General features: G+C 41.1%; 1 protein-coding gene across 5 annotated transcripts in view; it reads right to left on the bottom strand.

Moving 5' to 3' along the window:
- The window catches only part of kif1b (kinesin family member 1B), an 85,865-nt gene that overhangs the window by 24,665 nt on the left and 39,156 nt on the right, over positions 1-22,044 (bottom strand). For 3 of the 5 annotated variants that reach the window (XM_080764111.1, XM_080764114.1, XM_080764113.1), the window contains exons 14-23: positions 19,977-20,056; positions 19,510-19,585; positions 17,417-17,496; positions 16,859-16,974; positions 15,439-15,528; positions 14,752-14,932; positions 13,525-13,597; positions 4,384-4,489; positions 2,398-2,546; positions 14-195 (exon numbers count right to left, since the gene is read on the bottom strand). In XM_080764111.1, the coding sequence (XP_080620237.1) occupies positions 14-195; positions 2,398-2,546; positions 4,384-4,489; positions 13,525-13,597; positions 14,752-14,932; positions 15,439-15,528; positions 16,859-16,974; positions 17,417-17,496; positions 19,510-19,585; positions 19,977-20,056 (1,133 nt within the window). Of the gene's footprint in view, positions 1-13; positions 196-2,397; positions 2,547-4,383; positions 4,490-7,033; positions 11,111-13,524; positions 13,598-14,751; positions 14,933-15,438; positions 15,529-16,858; positions 16,975-17,416; positions 17,497-19,509; positions 19,586-19,976; positions 20,057-22,044 lie in introns of those variants that run through there. The other 2 variants (XM_080764112.1, XM_080764115.1) reach the window with 2 other exon arrangements.

Raw genomic sequence — 22,044 nt, 5'->3', positions numbered from 1 at the left:
AACATAGACATACTTCAGTTTCTCCAGAGACCAGTAGTGAGTGGCTCCGTTCTTCAAGTCCTGCACCTCCACAGCCACCACAGTACGAGGGAAAGCCCTGGAGTCACGCTGTCTGTCTGGGGTCTCTGGGGGCTGCAGTTCGGGTGGCAGCGGAGAGTACAGCGTGTCTGTCAACAACACAAACTGGAACTGGACCTGAAGAAGGAGAAGAAGTGAATCGAGAATCATCCAAGGTGTTATTATTTGTCACTGACTTGTGAATTACAAGCCGCAAAATGTTGCTGGGATTGGTTCCGCAAATTGTGCAAACATTTCAACTTAATGATGAATTAAAGCAGGGGTCTTCTACAGGGGGTCTACAGGACCCCTGGCATCTCTATTCTGGGGGGACGGGGGACGGGGGGCCCTAGCCGTGACACAAGTTTTTAGATCGGAAAAAAGAGAGTACCATAAGTATTGAGTTTAAGTCATTAAACGTCTAGTTTAACATTTAACATGAATTCAATATGTAGTGGCGGGTTCCACTCCCTGCTTCATCTCTCTCTCAGCTAAGGGGTCCTTGGTCTGAAAAATGTTAAAGCAAAAAGGACATAGTAGTAATAACCATAATAATCATAAAACATATACAGTGAAGAATATGCATGTATGCAGGTACAATAGCTTATCATTTAGCAGCATTTTCCAAAAATGTGCAGGGCAATAATTGATGGAGAGTGAAAAAAGATTGAGAGAGAGAGAGAAAAATAAAAGGCAAAAGCTGTGATCCAGGCTTTTCCTTGTTGTTGTTGAATGACATGAGATGCTGCATGGTTCGTTGCACTTTACAGTGGTGCTCTTAATCCCTGCAGACACACCAAGGTAAAAAGGTCACGCACATCCATACTCGGCCCACCATTTTGTACCTTTCTCGCTCGACCAGAAAACAACACTGGATATAAATAACGGGCAGAGACCCAACGATAAATAAAAAGCCACTGACAACCACCTGTGTGTGACAGAGGAGCCATCTTCAATATCTATCGCCCTGCGGCCACCGCTCCACACACATATAATCAGAATATAAATCACAAGGCTCCCCCAGTGGATCAGGTGGACCCTAATAGACCGAGAACCAGTACAGAGTCACCGCCAGCCAGCCTTTGATTTATATCACATTGTATTTGTTCATCTTTGATGATAAATCTCAAACCCTGGAACCAAAATGACAAACGAAAACAGTGACCACGGCGTGTCGTCAAGAGTGCACACGTCGAGCAGAATATGGATTATTCACAGCACAGCCAATATCAATCACTGCTGATTGGAAAGCGTGGACAACCTTGTGGTGTCCTTTATGACATCATGGTGTTTAGGATTCCGGTCAGCCCAACAGAAGGCCGTCATCAAATGCTTTATAGTTAAAGAGCAAACACCATCATCACACACCATATGGGGAATGCTTGTGACCGCTCTAGTATCTATTGGGTTGTTCTAAACTGCATTTCTCCTTGTATCCCCCTCCCGTATATCTTTCTGTAGGAAAGAGTGCTTGCTTTAGGTAAACTGAGGTCCCACATAAACATTTTCATCATGCCATTATGGCTCTGAACGTTGCATTTCTTGCCATTGACCGTTTATGATTTCTCATTCAAAGTCAAACTGTCTAAATACATTTTGGCAATCAATATTTAAAACATTTTCAGATGTATTAGAAGTGCCCATAGAACCCTCAGTGTTTGGAGTTATTTCCCAAGATCTACGTCTTAGCCGGCAAAACAAGAATATGATAGCCTTTGCATCTCTTTTGGCTAGGCGGCTAATACTATTTAAATGGAAGGAAAAATTACCACCAACCTTTAAATCTTGGGTTAATGATGTTCTACATCATTTGACATTGGAGAAGATTCGCTACTCCACAAGAGGGTACGCTGGTTCTTTAAAAACATTTGGCAACCTTTTTTAACATAATATGTTAAAAAAGGTTGCCAAATGTTTTCATCCTCTCAATATATTATATTGAGAGGATGAACGCGGCCTCAACAATTCTTAATAACTCATTACACTGACCCTACTATAATTGTTTTTAATTTAATTAAATTTTAAATTTTGTATTATTATTATTATTTGTTTGCATATTGTGTCCAATATTTGATTAATTTCTTCTATTTTTGAATATGTATATGTATATTTGTATGAGTGCCTTTTATTTCATTGTTAATGGTACAAGATACCGGGGTTGTGGCTCTTTCAGAGCGGGAACTCTGGGGGGAGGGAGGGGTAAAAAAGTTCAAAAAGAAAATGGTATGCTATTTTTGACTCATATTTGACTTGAAAAATGGAGAGATGAATAAAGAAACTTTGATTAAAAAAAAAAGTAAAACTGTCTCCAAAAAAGTTGAACAGGAAATGTTTGGCTACCTTCTTCTTCAGCTCCACGCTGATGGCGTTAGCCTCCTTCAGGTAGACAGCGCTCCCCCACAGCTGGTCACGGAGGGAGGTGAACTGATGGTACCTCCATTTTCTGAAGGCCCACTGAGCCACTTCATACTCATGCTGGGTCCACGGTACTGAGGGGCAAGCAAAAGCATGACATGTTACAGTTCAGCACATACAGTAACTAAGCATGTCTGCACAAACATATGTTTGTATTGCTAAACTTGTGAGGACATCGACATTTTAGGATGGCAATTCCTCGAATGCCATTTGCATTTAGCAGATCTACGAGCTCGCAACGTGTACGTTGTCAGCGCTTGTAGAACGGCCACCAAATTTGTGTCATAATTCCAACACTAACCCCGAAATGTCTAATCATAGCCCCAACCTGAATCTATTTCTCAAATACTACTGTACTTCTGGGGACATTTGGGTCTCACAAGAATAGTAATGCACACGCACACACGCACACGCACCTTCAATCGCATGGCTTTAGTTGGTCTTCATTAAAATGAAATGTGCATATTACTGTACTTATCAGCTGAAAGCTGCATTATTAGTAGCATATATTTCATTCTTAGAGGATTAGAGAATCTATTAATAGATCAGATGGACTTAATTCCCTTGAGTGGGTATTAGGTAATTAGAAAGGTGACATTAACAATTGTTCAGTAAATGTAATGAGTTCATGTGTGATGTGATTGATTTGTTTTGATGTTTAAGAAAAGGGGAAATACAATACGCACATCCCTCTAGCTTAGGTTCTGAGAGAAAATGTAAAAGAAAGCAACCAATATCAGATCAAGGGCATTTGTAATACATTTCAAGAGATGCTTTGGAAATTATTACTTTTTAAATAGGTTTCGATTTGTCCGATTAATACAGTTGACTTAACACAGCTGTGTAGTTGTTCCAGTATCTCGGAGTTAAATTTACACTGAGGATGTGCAGTCCTGTCTACTTTGATAACAACACAGATGATTTTGGGCGGGAACCCCTTTTGGTGTTAGCTATTGAAAAATAGAAGATCTACAAGCTCATAGCGCGCCACCGAGTGGCGTGCTACAAGCTTGTAGGTCTGCTATTTTTGAAAAATCGAAGAACGACTGACGTAGAAACATATAGCTTTTTCAGAAAACTGTCAGGATGTAGAAAACATTTTTAGAATCTGATCTCAGGTCAGAATGGCTTAGTATAGGAAGATACGCCATCCCACGCTTCGCCACAATTTGCGAAATGGTACACAGATAGTCTTCTAAGTGGGAGCCACCTGACCTGAGGTCAGATCTAAATAGTACACAGATAGTCTTCTAAGTGGGAGCCTGACCTGAGGTCAGATCTTGTGAACGTCCCATGATTACCATTGGTAGATATCGTGAGAGTGCGTTGCTGAGACAGAGAAAGGTCAATAACAACATTCTCCCGATTTGTCACTTTAAAAATGACATTTTAGCATCTAGATGTTCAGAAGATGTGAGGCTTGTGAAGAATGGGTCCAGTTCAGTGACCACTGACCACGGGGCTAAAGAATGGGTCCAGTTCAGTGACCATAGGGCTAAAGAATGGGTCCAGTTCAGTGACCACGGGGCTAAAGAATGGGTCCAGTTCAGTGACCATAGGGCTAAAGAATGGGTCCAGTTCAGTGACCACGGGGCTAAAGAATGGGTCCAGTTCAGTGACCATAGGGCTAAAGAATGGGTCCAGTTCAGTGACCATAGGGCTAAAGAATGGGTCCAGTTCAGTGACCATAGGGCTAAAGAATGGGTCCAGTTCAGTGACCATAGGGCTAAAGAATGGGTCCGAAGTTGTGTTCACATTAACTCTCCCAATGGAATGAATAGACTCACAACCTACATCACACGGATATGGGAAGTAAAGCGGGGATGGCGTGTCCTGATTTCCCATCGTTTGTCTTGGATATATTAACGTTCAAAGTACAGGAAATGAGCTAGGGCGAAAGTAAAAACACACCTTCCTCCTCTTCCTCCTCCTCCTCCTCTTCTTCATCGGGTGTGTCAGCAGCCAGAGAGCGAGTCTCCACCTGTTTCTGAAGCTCCTGGAGTTTGCTCTCATAATCCTGGACATGACCGTACAGTAGAAAGAGAGAGAGAGAAAGAGAGGACAGCTGAAACACAATGACAGGAGAACAGCCTGGCTAATCATCAGTCAGTGCACACTGAATCACAGTTGATTTTGTCGACTAATACTATGTAGATAAATGTTCATCGACTACCTTTTTTCATTGACGAAAACTAAATGGAAACTAAATGAAAACTAAACTATGATGACTAAAACTGAGTGTCTAGTAAAAACTAGACAAAAAATGTTAGGAAGGGACTAGAGATAGTAAAAGATAAGTAAAAGTAAAAGTTAAGTCATTTTACATTTACTGTAGTTGCATGCTGAAAATAGCCGATCTACAAAGCTTGATCGGCTATTTTCAGCATGTGTAAAATCAGCCATTACGACAACATTAAGGCTCACCAAAATACATTTTAGTCGATTAAATTAACTGTAGATTTAGTTGACTAAAACGAGACCAACACTAAAACATTCCAGGTGACTAAAATGTGACTAAAACTAAATGGAAACTATTCAAGAGACTAGCTATGACAAAAACTAAAATTTGCTGTCAAAATCAACACTGCACTGAATGTGAAATTCAGTTAATGAAACTCATCAATTTAATCGAATGGCGAAAAATAGCTGATCTACAAGCTCACAATGCATCGTGAGTTGACTCAGTGTGAGCTTCTATATCGGCAATAATTACTGCTATTGTTGCGTGACACAATTGTTGGATTAAGGTTACCAGACTAATCTATGTAGTCCATCACAAAAAATACTTTTTTAATTTTTAATTGATGTGTTGACGTATAATTGTTATTGGCTAGTCATGTTCTGTTCCACATTTAGACTTGAAACAGTGGAAGTTTGGTAGGTTACACAAAAACTGCTTGATTCTTGTAACAATATGGAATTGACTGGGGATGCACACACAGACACAGACACACACAGCACATTCATTTGAAAAACTCTCTCTCACTCGCTTGCACACACGCACACACACTAGTCTAAAGCAAGTAGCAGAAAGCAGATTCATTTGAAAGACTCGTTCCAAAATTAGATGGACCATTTGAAAATAAATAATGACATTCGTATCACACTAGTAGGAAACATTAGCCCTGATGGTTACAAAAACGATAAATGAAATGTGCGGACGTGGTATGGAGAGGAGAGGTGCTGGTCGGAGCTGAGTCCAATGTAATCCAATGAGGGGCGCCATCAGTGCAGGGCAGGCTGTGGTCCTGATGATGACCTCATCGCGTTTGTTCTGGGTCTTCTTGGGGAGACAATGCAGCCTTTCATTTGTCATGAACCTCCTCTCTGCTGCCGCAGTATCAACTAAAACTGAAAACACTGCAACTGCTGTACCAGTTCACCACCCGTGAAGCTGAAATGTGATTTTTAAATAGATTGCTTTTATCTGTTTATTTTTTTATCACTACATTAATCATGAAAGCTGCATTCCTTCAGACATTGTACATTTCAGAATTTCTGAACGGTAGAAACACTTATTTTGTATTTGTAAGCAGATTAGAGACTGTAGTTAGTAATAACTTGAGCTGGAGAGCCTGTTTTACGGCTAGTCTTCTCTGCAATGGCATCATTAAATATTTATTGCATGCAGAGGTCAAACGTAGTGCAAACTCCCTCCCCGAAATGAAAACAAATGAACCAAACTAATATGCAGTGTCCAGTGCGCTCAAAAGTAAACAGTGCGTGTGACCAATAAGATCAAACATAATTGTTCTCACACGTAAAGGGCAACACCAAAAGGCAGAACGGTTTACCGTGTCAGATTGATAGATGTTTCAGCCAAAGGCTTTCATAAGTGTGGTAAACTATTTTAAACAAATGTTTGAGTTTCTCCATTGTCCTTTACATGTGCAAACTCTTTTCATTATAATTTACAAAATGAACACCTGTCACCATACAGTATATATATATATATAACAAGTTACTGCATTTGAAACATGTCATTTTATTTCAGTCATACTTCGAAAATAAACATCCAGCAAAACAGGGATTGAATTCATTTTTTTTACATGTTTACCTACAGTATGGACAATAGTGTTTGACAATACGTTTGCATAAAGTGTTTGATTATGGAGCATCACAACTTGGTACTCTTGATATTGCAGACGCAGATTCAGATAGTAGACATGATACACTTTAAACTGAGACTCAAATAGTTCATTTATATGTATATTTTCAAAAAAAGAACAGTAACCTGTACATTTTTTATTTCATGTATTATTTCCAGCTTACCTGGTAATATCAAGCTGTCAGCACCAGTGCATGCGTTCAATTATTCTATAAATGTAGCACTTATTGGAGCATGAGCACATGTAAGCTAAGACAATAGATGAGCATTTGAAGATGGAGAACAGCGCTAGTTAAAGAAACTATGTTTAAACATATATATCTAATATATCATTTGGTTTGTGTTACAGCTTAGTAAATGCTTAGAGTAAATACTATTGTGAAAACGTGGAAAAGATTTACAAAGAAAATAATTTCTTCATATTGAAGTTCTGAACCCAAGCTGAATTGCATATTTTGTATCTTCCAATACAGCAGAGGGCCATTTTGTTTATCTGAAAACAAGTCAAGTGGCTGTATGATAATCACTGGGCTCTTTTTAAAGCTAAATGTAAAAGCAGCAGGGATGATAATTGATAAGGCAGTGTCACAGGCAGAGTGGCTGTTCATTCATACCAGCCTCAACCACAGCATAGAGGCAAAAACAAATGTTTTCCAATTGATAACTTGGATAACTGGTTTCATACAAACTTTGTTAGTATTACAGATACTGTATACCTAGTATTAATCATATAGATAGAATATACTGTGTGCCATTTGATCTAGCCAAAAGAAGGCAGTTCTCAAAATCCCATTTTACATGGATATTGGAATGGATTATATTATGCAAATACTTTGATTCATTGTTCGCTTTCCAACATTTTTTTGGCTGCCATGACAACACCATGACAACACTCAGGACATCCATTCCAAAGACGGTGTATTTCTGTGTGCTTACTGCTGCTTACTAAGTGAACCACAAAAACTACATTTCATTTTAAAGTCCGAGAGAGAGAGAGAGAGAGAGAGAGAGAGAGAGAGAGAGAGAGAGAGAGAGAGAGAGAGTCTGTTCATGATAGGCTTTGCTGTTGCTTAAAGGAGAAATCCACACCACAACAAAATCAGCCTATAATCCTGTCCCAACATACATGTCATGTTGGCCTTGGATTGTTTCATAGAAGCCCCATAGGCTAGCCACGTATGCTTAAAACAGCTAATGAAGGGTAATCCAGAATAATAATTCTGGATTAACCTGGGATTTCCCGGGTTTGGCATAGATTGGGTAAATAGTGTCCTGGTACTCACACATGCACCGTTTGTCACCCTTGAGCTGCCATAGTTCATACAGAACCCAGGCCCATTGAGAAATATCGCTGGGGATCACTTCTGTATTTATCACTTCTGTATGGAGGGCTAAATTGACTATTCGTGAAAAATCGGAACTACTAAAATACCCGCATTAGAATGAAGACAGCTAGCTTTCTACCATTCTAGCTGCATTGGAGAACAGGGGGCCAATATGAAACAATTCAAGGCCAACATGTATGTTAGGACAGGATTATAGGCTGATTCAGGGTACATGTGTTTTGGTGTGGATTTTGGGGACAGGTTTGTAATCGTCTTAATGAGGTTAACATTTATGTTTTATACCTACCATCCGGTTAGGTACTTGGATAAACAATTCAGTCAATATTATTATACACAGTAAAATGTTTTACGTTACTGGACAATTAATGAACATTGAGGATTTTACTGGGTATTTTGACAAATTCCAATATCCTGGTATAATTCAGCATCACATCAAAACAGTAACATTTTAAATGATATGAACTAAAATATTATTTGTTCAATTCTTGTCTCATCCCAGACATTTGTAAATTCATAACTGAATAAGACCAACACTATACAGCTTATAATATATTCTGTAATATCGGGTGGAAGAAACTATAATAATAAAGGTTTGGATTAAAAACAAAACTATGGGGTTTGATGGTCGATTTATAATTTCAGTTGATCAATATATTACTACTACATTAAAAGTTAGTTGTGGTTAGTGTTGCAGACAGGTAGACTCTGTAAATTGTAGGCACAGAGTTTTATGCACTCTGGAAGAACTGAAAGGATAGAATAGGATAAGATACACAAAAGAAGAGGCCATTTAATTTGAATTATGAAAGGAGCAGAGCAGGGTTAATGGGTTAATTAATCAAAAGGCACTTTGAATAACACTTTCTTGTACCACTGTTTCAGTCACGTGATAGACAAAAGGCATCAATCTATTAATTAGGCATACGGTAATTAATTTTAAAAACGTCCAACCAACTGGTCCCTTGATTCCAGATCTAGGCCAAAAAAGATGTATGTTGGACAAAAAAAGTAAAATTGAAAAACGGTAATAATAATTAAACCCCAACATTGAGTTAACAGTTCCATCCTAGAGAGGGCACGTTTTAGGGTTACACTTTATATTGATGTATAAGAACGTTTTAAAGACTATTGGGCACTTTGTAGCACTTATAACATGTTACAACATTCAAGGTAAATCAATACTAAGTGGCATTAAATGTAAACTCAGTAATTAAAAAATGAAGAGCTTTTGGCAGACAAATGAAAACGAACATGATTGATGAATTATCATGTGTAAAAAAAGAAAACACAGAAAAGGCAATTCGTATTTTCATTCATTTCTTTTTTTAAAAGTCACTGCATCTTCTATTGGCTTCAGTTCCTCAATGACAGTTTCTCCCAATGCAAGTATTGACAGAACACACAGTGCAGCATAACTGATACAAAGGCATAGATTATGGTGATGATAAAATGACTTCTTATAATACATACAATAAAAATTTGGATCAACCAAGAACACACCGTCACTGTTCAAGTGCAAAACAAATGTCACAGTTCTAGCTGTTTGACTCGCAGGATTCTGAGCTGTTGTGATCTGTAATGTGTTTGCCTACTCAAAGTACATCTACCACCTCTACCTATACCCTCTGATTCCCCCTCGCCCCACTCACACCGTCGTCTCCCTGCTGGCTTTCAGGTTTGGGGCTGACATTTGCCTACGCATTCTTGGAGGCGCCTGAAAGCTCATTGGATGGTTAGCTTGGTCAGTGTGGTGGTGGTACTGCTGGTAGCCATTGAAGCCCGCATCTGCATAGGGCATGCCGTTGTAGTGGTAAGGCTGTTGGTGGGCATGTGGCGAAGGCGGTGGTGGCTGATTTTGGTAGTGGCGGGACTGGTAGAAGACCTGTGAATGCCTCCTGTTGTTTTCAGTGTGCTGCAGTGGCTCCGAGGAGCTAGAGGGCCGCTGGCGATGATTGAAGGAGTTGCTGCGGCCTCGCTCCTGAGGGTGCTGCTGATGGTGGTTGTTGTTGTTCCTATGGTTGTATCTGGGACCCTGGCTTAGACCTTGCTCCAGGTCTTTGCTTCTTCGCGGGACCACCGGGCTGGGACTTGCAGGAGTGACAGGAGTGACTGCAATAATTGAAGCCGCCATCCTAGTAGGTGCTCCATCCTCACACTGACCCTCGCCCTCTTCTTCCTCGACAGCCTCTTTGGGCACCTTTAACTCGATGACCTGCTGGTCTGTAATGATGATATGGGTACCAGGGCTCCACGAGTTACGGTGCTTGGGGTTGCTCTTAAAGGGGAAGCGGAGCTTGCGGTCCTCCGGGGGAATGAATCGATGCGGTCCATTGTGCCTCCGGAGCTGTTGGGAGATCTCTTGCTGCTGGAGGCTCTTCAGGCGTACCTGCTCCTGACGCATCCAGCGCATGTGGCCTCGTTTTAGGGTCGAGTCATCTCCTGCACTTTGCCCCCTTTGCTGTTCTCCGTCATCTGCTTCAGGCTTTTCAGGTAAGGGCGGTTTGGCTTCTCGTGGTCTGTGAGTCGTGGCTGGGGGGCTGGTGCTGGGAGGCTTTTCTTGACCATCATGGGTGATGAGCGGAAGGACCTTCTCCATCTTGACCATCTTGTGCCTGAGAGCGCGGATCTCGTCATCCTTCATGTTGTTCTGTTTCTTCACCTCATGCAAGATGTCCTCCAGCTTGTCTATGTGTACCTTCAGGTCATCCATGACCACGGCACCTGCTCTGGTGCCGTTGGTGAGGACGTCCTCGATGCGCTCGTCCCCGACTCCTACGGTGTCCCAGACGTCCCGCGCTACGGCCCTCCACGAGTCCCGCTCGTTGGGGTCTTTCTTGCCGAAGCTCTCGCAGAGCTCCTTCATCTTTACGATGGCCAGCGCCTCGATCTCCTGCCGCGTGTGGCGGAAGTCGTTCAGCGCCACCTCGTAGCAGATCTCCTTGACTGCCTGGATCTTCAGGTCTGAGATGGTCACCCACTTGGAGTCCTTGGTGATGCGGCGACGCTGGGGGACCTGGTACATTTTAACAGGCTCTCTTCTCTTCCCACTGCTGGGCAATCCACACTTTTTCACTATGGTCTGCACCTTACTGGGAGGCAGCTTTTCCCTCAGGGAAGTGATCAGCCTCCAGCTCTCTTCGCAAGACCTCTTATCTGAGTCATCCCCACTATCAGAGTCGCCGTCCTTTAGAAAACAAAAAAGGAAAAACAAACCAAATGGTTCCCAACAAAAATGGAGAAATTAAAATGGAGAAATCAAAGAGAAGAAGGATGGCTTTTTAAAAATAAAGAATGAATACAGGTATGAATATGCAACATGGGAACTTTTATCATCATGAATTAAGCTTTTGGACAAATTGCATCAGCAATGTATTACTCAAGAGCTAGGACAATATTTTCACCAGTGATTATTTCTTTAGCATACATCAGCTTACAAGATGTATGACAACATGCCGTATAATTCCCAAGGACTGTCTAAAGAGGACGGGACGCGAAGACCGTAAGGGCACCGCCATGTTGCTCACATGGTGCTCCATGGAAGGAAAGAAACATGCGCAGTTGAGACCAAGGAAGCTGAAGGAGGAAGTGTTGGCTGCATAAAGCCCACTGCGCATTTTTCTTTCCTTCCATGGAGCACCATGGAGCAACATGGCGTCGCCCGTACGACACCATGTTGTCTTTGCGTCTCGTCCTTTTTAGACAGTCCTTGATAATTCCCAGGAAATGGGAAGGGAAGGGATGTCCACTGTAAAATCAAATTTCAGAACAGCTTAAATCAAAATATATAGACAGTGGCTTCCATTGACTTTCTTTCATTTTGAATATATTGCCTTGTAAAGTGGTTATTTGGTTATGAATTAATTACTCATCATGAGTACATCATATTTTACGGACATGCAAACAAAATGCTAGCAAATACAAATTTCTTCTTTTTTCCCATATTTAAAAAATGGGGACGCAATTATTGTTCCCAATGTTGCATATTGATATTAAAAGTAAAAGGTAAAGCATGGCTATCATGATTAGAAAAAATATCAACAGAACAGAGGACAGATGTTGATTGGAGTGATTCTGAATCATTTTGTCATATTCCTCTTCAAAATTTGGGTATTTGAGGGCTGGATTCCAAACATGCTTCAAAGGCATGCAAAAAGGCAGATGAATTTCGAAGCTTTCCCCCATTTGAAGTCCAGAAGATTTGAGTGGCTTTAGTATTAGCAGTGAGTTAGAAGACGAAAGTGTTCTTGCAGTTTTATTGGAAAAGCCAGTAGAGAGAGGACAGACGAAATTGAGGTTAAGTGTTAATCCACTACAAGAAAGAAGTTAGTTGAAAGAAAATGCAGTTTCTCATTTTGTTTGTAGACAAAGAACATTACAGATCACAACCAGTTGAAACAGATACTTCTTCTGCGTGACAATGTATCTGTGAACTGGACATGTTGTATGTTGTGGAGAGCCTGAATCCTACAGTATAGTTTTGCACATAAAACCACCAGAGTACAGAAGAGGTCTTTATTTGGTTTATTGATGGGAGCAGTGATAACTCTTGTTGTCGAGCCATGCCCTGGTGTGTACTACAAAGACACTGTGTAAGGCTAGCGAAGAGAGGTAGCCAAAGAAGTCAATGAGAAACCACATTGTCACTAGCCTTCAAAATACTACAGCAGGAGGAACACTGGTTATCACAATGCATTGTACATGTCAGCAACTGCATTGAAGAGATGAGAACTCAGGACAAAACAGAGCAAGGAAACTAGAGTAGAAATCTAAACCAAGCAAATCAACAGCCACCTCAAGGTTGACCAGTTTATCTGCAAACACTGCAACTTAGTCCACGGACCAGTACCAGAGTTAAGGAAACATGCTATTAACATGAACCATGCAAAAGCAGCAGCATTTTATATTAGAAATAAACCATATTTTAAGCAATGTTTTAAATAAATAGAGATCAAATTCATATTCTGCTTAAAAGTGCTGTTTTGCAAGATTCAGTTCAAATCTACAGTATAAGACAAGAAAACGTGAAAACAGGGATTTGGAAAAGGGGAAAGCTTTATAATCAAATTCTCTCTGAATCAAATTGCAACAGGAAATCAATCAAAATATAGAGAGGGGGGTCAACTATCTGAAACCAGAGTAGTACATTTGTACAGTACTTCCATGCAAGAACAGCCATGCGCCAAGAGCAACAAGTGTGATTCACACACACATACACACACAGACCTCAAAACGTGTCAGCTCACAGAGTGAAAATTAGTACTAGTCAGACTTCAACGGAGTAAGCAAGACTATTACCCATAATGAAACATAGCCATACAATTATCACTAGCCATATGTAAACCATGTTTTAACTTAGCATCCATCCCATCATAGCCCTCTATCCTGGATCATATTTCACGTAAAACAATCAAACCATCAGCAAGCATTTTGTGTCACCCCAGAAAATGAATTAAGCTACAAGCCAACTCCAAAAAGAGTATCTTGGCTACAGTTACTGCAAACTAGACAACTATTATATGTGAACTAGCATGATAATGGCTTACTAGCAGCACTTCATTGCTGTGAAGTGGGTTTGACTGAACACCAGCCGGGACTTACCAGTCTCTGCTGTTCCAACAGTTGGTCTGCTTCTTCCTTCTCCTTTTTGTACAAAATCTCCATTTCCGTGAGTCTAGGCAAAAAACAAAAACACATTATTATTCCCCAATTATATGAGTCTATGCATATTCCGAAATCTAGGCATCTACAGAATGCATATTCCAAAATCTAGGCATCTATGTATATTCCTAAATAAAACTGAATGACCGTAACGCCCTTTGCAAGAGTGTCTCAACAGTACAAACTAAAAGAAATGAGAAAACGCCAGCACTCAGTAATGTTGTGTCATTGATTGATTTGCTTCACCCAGGAGAAATGTGATGTATGAGTGTTTCGACCTAGTCGGTCATACTCAGCGAAGACCTAGAATACTAAACATCTATGCATTGCATATTCCATTCCAATCATTGTAAATCTATGCTACATAAATCTATAGAAATCGATCTACAACACGCTTTTGATGCTTCTACTCTAAAACACTGATTCCCAAACACTGGGTCGGGACCCTTTTCTGGGTCACGGACCAATTTCTATGGATCACCACTCGAGTAAAAAAGAATCCTTTTCCTACATTTAAATTTTTTCACTTTTAAATAAAATAAACAATTAATAATAATACATTTTAAAAACAAACAAATCTAAGAAATTCTATAAATAAATAAAATAACAATAATTAAGAAATAGTGAAAATAGCCGATAGATAGCGCTCGTTGTGCGCTTGTAGATCTACTGTTTTCACTAGTTTGGGTCCCGGGCCAAACGTCTAATCTCTCTTTGTGTGTGTTCTAAACCAGTGGTTTTCAACCAGTTGTCCGGGGACCAGTGACCACCACTTGAGGGGGACCCCAGTTACACTTAAGATGAAGAGTTGATAACCAAATGGACCCTTAATGGATCTTTAACTCTTGAGTGTAAAATGAAACCAAATTCCATTTCATTTTACGCTCTCAAGAGTAAAATTATTGTTAAACATCAAGTCTACACTATTAGAGAATGTAGAAGAATCATTATTTTGATCAAAATATGCTAGTTTTGGGTCTGAGAGGCTAAATGTCATCAAATGGTGGTCCGTGGCTCAAATGCTGAATAAATAATGGACCTTGATATGAAAAGGGTTGAAAACCAATGTGTTCTAAACAGTTGTTCCCTGGGTGGTGGGTGCCTTAACAGTTGTTCTCTGGGTGGTGGGTGCCTTAACAGTTGTTCCCTGGGTGGTGGGTGCCTTACCTTTTCTCCATCTCCTGCTTCATGTCGATGCCCTGCTTCTCCAGCAGCTCCCTCTGGGCAAACGTCCAGTCCACGGGCTCCACGGGGGTCTCTGCTGACGGGGTCTTCTCCCTCTCAGCCCTCGCCTGCTCTGGGTGGTTGAACCGGAACACGTGGTTTTTGCCCATGATGATGCGGTTTCCTGAAAAGATGGACACAAGTTTGTCAACACAAGTGTTGACAAAGACACTGTTCCGTTGGAGGACATGTTCAGTCAAGAAGTGGCGTGTGTAGTGTATACTGTACACCCAATACTATAGGTCATGTTTAGTCAAGTTTATTTGCACATTCACAATTACAGTCTGACAGGGCTTTACAGGCCCACATTTAACAAAGTAAACAAACGTCACATCCTGACTTTAGGTACACACAGTAAGATTGCAGCATCTCCAGGTTTCAAGAAGCCTAAAGTTTACTGTGAGAGACAAATGATTGCCTCACAGCTCTGAAATACTTAATTTACGTTTACGCTGTCGCCACAAACTTGCTCGTTGATCGGCTATTTTCGACACTGCTGTACGACAGATGTATAAACCAAGCTTACAGTACATGCCCAAAGTTATGAGTCATATGCTTGTTTCACTCTGTATAAATGACAGTGTTACAGTACGCATACTTAAATGGAGAACTTGTCCTTGAAAAACCCACCTGAACGAAGCTGGACACAACCTTCCACGCGCTTGCCGTTGACGTAGGTTTCTGATCCCTCGCAGGGGACCAGCATCACAATCACTGAACCTGAACGAGATACCAACCAATCAACAGTGAGTCATAGCAGGTTTCCCAGAAAGCCTCAGTAGCGTTACCTTCAATGTATGGTACAGTGCCAATGAGTGCTGACTAATGGCATTTATTGAATTACTTTTCTCATTGGCCAAAGTCAATAAATAAAGATGACGCTGTGATGACATAATAGTGTAATATATTCTAATGTGAGTACTGTATGTGTTCTGCCTTTTGCAGCATTCAGTCTAGTAGAGTGGTGGTTCCCAACCCTTTCTGGATCAGGGCCCACTTGAGAATCCTTCGTGGCCCACCATTCTGAAAATGTATTTAACCCATTCTGACCTGAGATCAGATTCATACGAGGTTTCCACTGGACACACACTGGATCTGATTGACCCATTCTGACCTGAGATCAGATTCTAAAAATGTCAGTCGCTCTTCGAATCTTTCAAAAATAGCAGACCTACAAGCTCGTATCGCGCCACTCGGTGGCGCGATATGAGCTTGTAGATCTGCTATTTTTCAATAGGTAAAGCATAACATGATGATAATACCAAAATGGGTGCCTAGGTCAGAATGGGTTAAAGATGGAGTGCCGTGATTTTCCCCCCGCCTAAAACATGATCATCAGGTACTATGATTATACTAGGAGGAAGATTTATTTCAAAAAAAGTGTACAGAAAGTGTTACAATTATGTTTTTATGTGGCCACACCCACCAGTTCATTAAGTATACCTGGTTTTCACCTTAGCACCACCCACCTGAACTTAAGCCTCGCCCACAGTTGTTGTTGTATGATAATGTGGGAGGGGTTAGGGTTATGATGTCACTAAAAGGGTGTTATTTCAATTGGGCCTTTTGACTAAAGGATTTCAGCTTTCAGGAAGAAACCAAAAATAAACAGGGAAAGCATATTTGAATATTATAACTACACCTGGGGTTCTATTAGAGTAATGTTAACTCCATAGACGCATACAAAACAGAAAAAGTACAAAAATCACGGCACTCCATCTTTAATGATCAAATCAGATTTTGGTAAATAGCCGATCTACAAGCTTGTAGATCGGCTATTTTCACGGGTTTGGGTCCCGGGGAAACATCACATTTGTCTTCTGGCTCTTGAGCTAAAAAGTTGGGGAACCACGGGTCTACGATATACGCTATGGGTCCTTGTTTGGAAATGAGTAACATTTACATGACTAAGAGTGAATTTCACCTTTGCTGCCGACAACAGATTCATTGAAGAGCATCCATCATTTAAATATGCACATACTGGCTAATGCATACGCACACACACCCTACAGACACAAATGTACACCTAGACAAATTTGTACACACACACCTCGCTCACCATCCCCGTTGGCATTCCGCTCGCTACGGAAGATACAGTGTTCTTCTCTGATGTGAGCACCACTCAGAACGATGTCCTGTCGTCTTTCTGCATCCGCCTGGCCCACCCTGTCATGAACGAACGGTAGCCATTTTGAGTGAGTGAGTTTCACTTGCAGCCAAATTAGCTGCAGCCATCTTGGTGACAAAGCGCTCCCTGAGGACACGGCTGAACCCATAAAAACTATTGTGCATGACAAACAGGTGCCAACTTGTGACACACTAAAACTGTGTTTCATCTTGGATCCAGCCATTCATTATCATCCCGAGGCAGTGATGTAACGAAATACACCGGCGCAAAAAAAGTTTACCGAAGGAAACTTAAACCCATAAAACTTTTGTGATCAAAGGCAGATGCCATCATCCAGTCTGATGTGAGCCGAGCAAAAACAGAGGAACAATGACAATTGCTCTGTGGTATTTCAGAGACTCTGCAATCCAAGGACTTCTAAAATTATTCTAGAACCTTATTCTTTAGCATTCCATTGTGAGGGTTCAAGTTTTTGGTTACCTTGTGATTCCGTCTTTGATGTAGTACAGCAGACACTCTGACATGAGCGGGTCCTCGTTCAGGTTAACCAGGTGTGGCGTCTGCAAGAGACGAGAGGTGAACCCATTATATGTACCCAGAATGTCAGCATGTGCATTGGGCATTTACCGGTAAATGACAACTGTCTGACATAGTTTCAAATCCTAAATACTGTACTTACACTGCATTAACACATAACCTTCACACATATGTATTCATATGAGTGAATTGTGAATGCATACTACTACCCTACTACTTCGCGCAATCATTCATATTTACCTAGCTATGCTGCTATACCAGCCTCTTTATGTACTGTAGAGTTACTACAGTAGCTTCTTTAAGTAAAGTCTTTGAGTAAATAATGAAAAAATACTGTTGCTTTCAGTGCAATGCACCAACTTCACAGAGACAAACTATTTGTATGTGCGAACATACATGGCAAGCTATAGATAGCATATCCAGATTATATTGAGTTAGTATACTGTATAAATGACTACATGATGCTAAGAGCTACTTTCACTGAAACACCAACCTTCTTTGGGGAAAAGACCCCATTTAAGCCTGCATACAGATCACAAGGCTTCACAAGCTGCCCCACGGAGAGGCAGCAGGGTGAAAGCGAAAGAGAGAGAAACAAAATGAAAATGAATAAGAGGTAGCGAAAGAGGAAAAGAAAGGGAAGCAGTGAGCAGAGGGGTGAAACCACACCCCCAAAAAAGGTGATGGAATTCAAAGTGGAGATCCTTCCGACACTAAAGCAAGGAGGGTGACAAATCTGACAATCGTGTTTGAGCTGTGAATTAACCAGTACAAAACATTTATCTTTGAGAGTGTAAAAATTGTAAAATTGTAAAAATTGATAGCACACGGGGGAACATTTACTGAGCTTTATAATCCTGGTATACTACAAATAAATGCCTCTCTGCTGGGAGGTAGAGAAGCAGGGAGGGATCTGGGAATCACTTCAAGGGAAAGGCTCGCTCAACTCAAGGACAGTCTGGAAAAGTTCAAGAATATACTGGGGGCAGACTCAGATAATAAGTAGAATCCGCACTCTCTGTAGTAGTTTTAGAAGTCTTGTTTAATATAATGTTTTAGGATCCGAATGCAGCAGTCTACCAAACAGACAGCGTGAGCATTTCCCAGGGTTCTGTATACCAGTATACCATTAATTCACAATATAATAGCCAGTCTCTGCAGGTACTCAGCAAGCAGTACTAGAGGCATGAAAACTGAGAAGTTGTCTTTAGGGATGGAAAACGGAAGGGCAAGCAGAGTCAATATCAAGTTATGATGGGAAGGGAGGAATTGAAACTTTTAACTACAAGGAGCCATTTTGGAAAAGAATGATGTGGAAAGCTGATCCTGTGGGCCAGTAGAGAGTAAACTGGAACCCTACCCTAGACGTTGTACAATGCAGTAGTCTAGTAGACGTTTGTAGCCCGAGGTAAAATGCATGTCTACACACGGGATGGCAGTAATCACAAGGGACTAATGGTTGTATATCACCATTCACCACAACAGACAATGAACACTTGCACCCTATATACCCTGCCTATATGGACCGGGGTCATTCAGGAACTATACTAGGTAGGCCACATCAATCAAATCTCTTCGCTCACAAGGCGGTGTGACGCGCTGTGAGCTTGGAGATCTTCTATTTCCGCAGAATGTTCACCCCAAGAATAGGGATGCTAGGGTTCAAGTGTAGGGGCCGCATCTAGAGTGGGATGTTTGCTTCAACAAACCTTCTCGGTGGGAAAATGTTCATCAAATGGCCTTTCGTGGCTAAGCTGAAGGTGTGGAGGAAGCAGACCATGTCAAGAGAATGAAAGGTGAAATCATGGGAAAACCAGCAGGGGAAGAAAAACAGGAGGACCCAGTTGGAAATGATATCACATGGAAAAGAATGGTAATGATGTAATGGGGCAGGGACTAGATAGCTGTGGCTGCATCACTGTTCATGGCGGGAAGGATAATGCAGCCACCATCGTGTGTGTGTGTGTGTGTGTGTGTGTGTGTGTGTGTGTGTGTGTGTGTGTATGTGTGTGTGAGCGTGTGTGTCTGTCTCTTACCTTTTTTGGAGAGAAGACTCCCAACGTGCCTCCATCCTCACGGATTGCCACCCCCATCTCTGCAAGCAAGGCCTCCCTAAATTATGAAAATAAATCCAGGTCAAACTCAAATAATTTGCAATGCGTGCATTTGCAATGTGTCTCTTCAATGTGTCTCTTCCAAATATGGTCAGTACTGCGTTCAGTACAATGTTCAGCACACAAAAGAATATACATTAAATTAGTCAGTCTGAAGCTTTTGTTTAAAATAGATTGCTGGGTGTGATGCGTGTAATTTTTATTATTATAAAAAAATGCAATATATATATTTTTTTCATGGAGCCCGAGGCCCTACTGATTACCATACATTTTAGGCCCGGCCAGGCCCAAAAACCTCGGGTCGGGCCTGGTCGAGTTCGGGCAGAGTTTAGAACCAACACACACACACACACACACACACACACACACACACACACACACACACTAACCTCTCCATACGGATTGCTTCCGTCTTCCGCAATTTCTCCTCCCAGGTCTCATTGAGTTCAGCAATAATCTTCTCTGATTCCTAAGCACAGGTCAGAGAGAGAGAAAGAAGTCAACAAAAGGTAGCTTGTGTTTCACGATCATACATTTCTAAGTAAGATTACAGTCTTAATATACAGTACTTAATAATAATGGCATCTGAATCTGTGGGCTTCTTCTGTGTTTTAGCCGTTTGGGGACATACGGTACAGCATCTTACTGATGTTGCATCAGATTTTTCACTCAAATAGTTTCAACACTATTTGAGTGGGAAAAAAAGTTTGAAAATATAATATACACTGCGTTAGGTGCACATTGTTCTGTGTGGAGGGCTTGAGCCCGCCCACCCAGGGCTTGAGCCCACCCACCTCACCCCTGCCCATTTTTACAGTCTGGCATGGCTTAGGGTTGACGACAGAGTAGGGTCTGGTCCACACGATTCGCTACACCACCAAGATACCCATGTACCCATCTAAATACTTCCTTAATGTCAACGAAGTCCACACACACAACGCGAGAGGGAGTTCAACAAACCATGTGTAACCCATATTCTGCACAAACAAGGGACTAAATTCACTTCGCTCCTATGCCACCAAAATGTGGAATGCTCTACCAACCGTCATTAAGACATGTGAATCCCTTGACTCCTTCAACACCGCTCTCAAAGGGCACCTACGTACGGCTGAAATTCGAAACTGGCCCCGTAACAAACTGATTCCCATTGACAATGAATGGAGAATGTATGTCATACAGTATGTCCTATACACAAAGGACATACTAATGGATGAAGTACGATGATAAGAGCGATAAGAGATGATAAGAACCAAATAAAGAGCAACATTTTTTGAGACCAAAGAGCAACATTTGGCAAGTGTCTGACAGTGTGCGGGACCTCTTCTTTGTCTTTCAAAGATAAGCTTTTCAAGTGTAATGCTTTAGTATTTTAGTATTGAGTTGTGCTTTCGAAATGTACCCATTCTGCATACTGTTAATAAATACTTAAATCAAACTTAAACAGGGGATGTTGCTACTAAACTAAGGCTACATGATTTTGTAAAGGGCTAACGGCCTAGCCATCTGTTCTTCTCGACATGGTTTATATTATTCTGTGTCACACTACAAATCCTTCTGTGACATAACACAGCACCTGACACGTTAGCTTACTTTTTTTTTGCAAGTTTATTGTGTCTTCATAGCATCATACAACACAATGACAATTGACCATATTAACTATAAAAATGGACCTAGTAAACTCCATTCAACTGTTAAAAACACATTCACATCACTGAAATGCTACAATATCTAGAGTTATTACCATTTATTTTGCTAAACCTAATGGTAGAATGAGGTCCTATGGTTAGTTAAACTGCTCCACTGTGAACACCGCCCTATGGATGGAGTGAATTATTATTGGCTTCAACCATCGACTTTTAGAACCATATAAAGATCCAGATCCATTTTCAGTCCAATATCCTCCCTATCTGCGTCAACGCCATAAAGACACCGTAAAGATCTAGGTCTATTTTTGGTCCAATATATCCTCCCTATCTGCGTCGACGGCTGACGTCACTGGATGACAGATACCTAGACTGGGCACCACCATCGCCATGGAAACTGCTGCTCCTAATGGCTGATCGTTGCCACCCTATGTACTCCCTCATCAACAGAGTCAGACGAATAGCAACAGCTGTTAAGAAATGCGAATCGCTAGACTCCTTCAAAACCACTTAGTCTAGATGGAACGGGGGGTTCACGCGCAGAGGGTGGATTTTTTAATGCCACCTGTTTTTCCGGAATCCTTGAAGGGTCTATTTTAAGATTCTGCCAGGTAACAAGAAATAATAATGTCCCAAGGGGTTCATTTTTAACCCTTTCTTACACATGACCTACCTAAATACGTAAATGAAGAGACAAGAGAAAACAGCATAACTATTGACTTAAACAACCTACAGGGACAAATTAACACATGTTTCCATACAATTAGGACCCAAGGAATTAAAAAAAAATATATTATGAAGATTCAAGCACATC

This window comes from Protomyctophum bolini (genome assembly GCF_963924005.1).
Source record: "Protomyctophum bolini genome assembly, chromosome: 5".
Classification (NCBI taxonomy): Eukaryota; Metazoa; Chordata; class Actinopteri; order Myctophiformes; family Myctophidae; genus Protomyctophum; species Protomyctophum bolini.
Note: the sequence above shows the minus strand (reverse complement) of the source record. Positions and strands in the feature narration are given on the sequence as shown.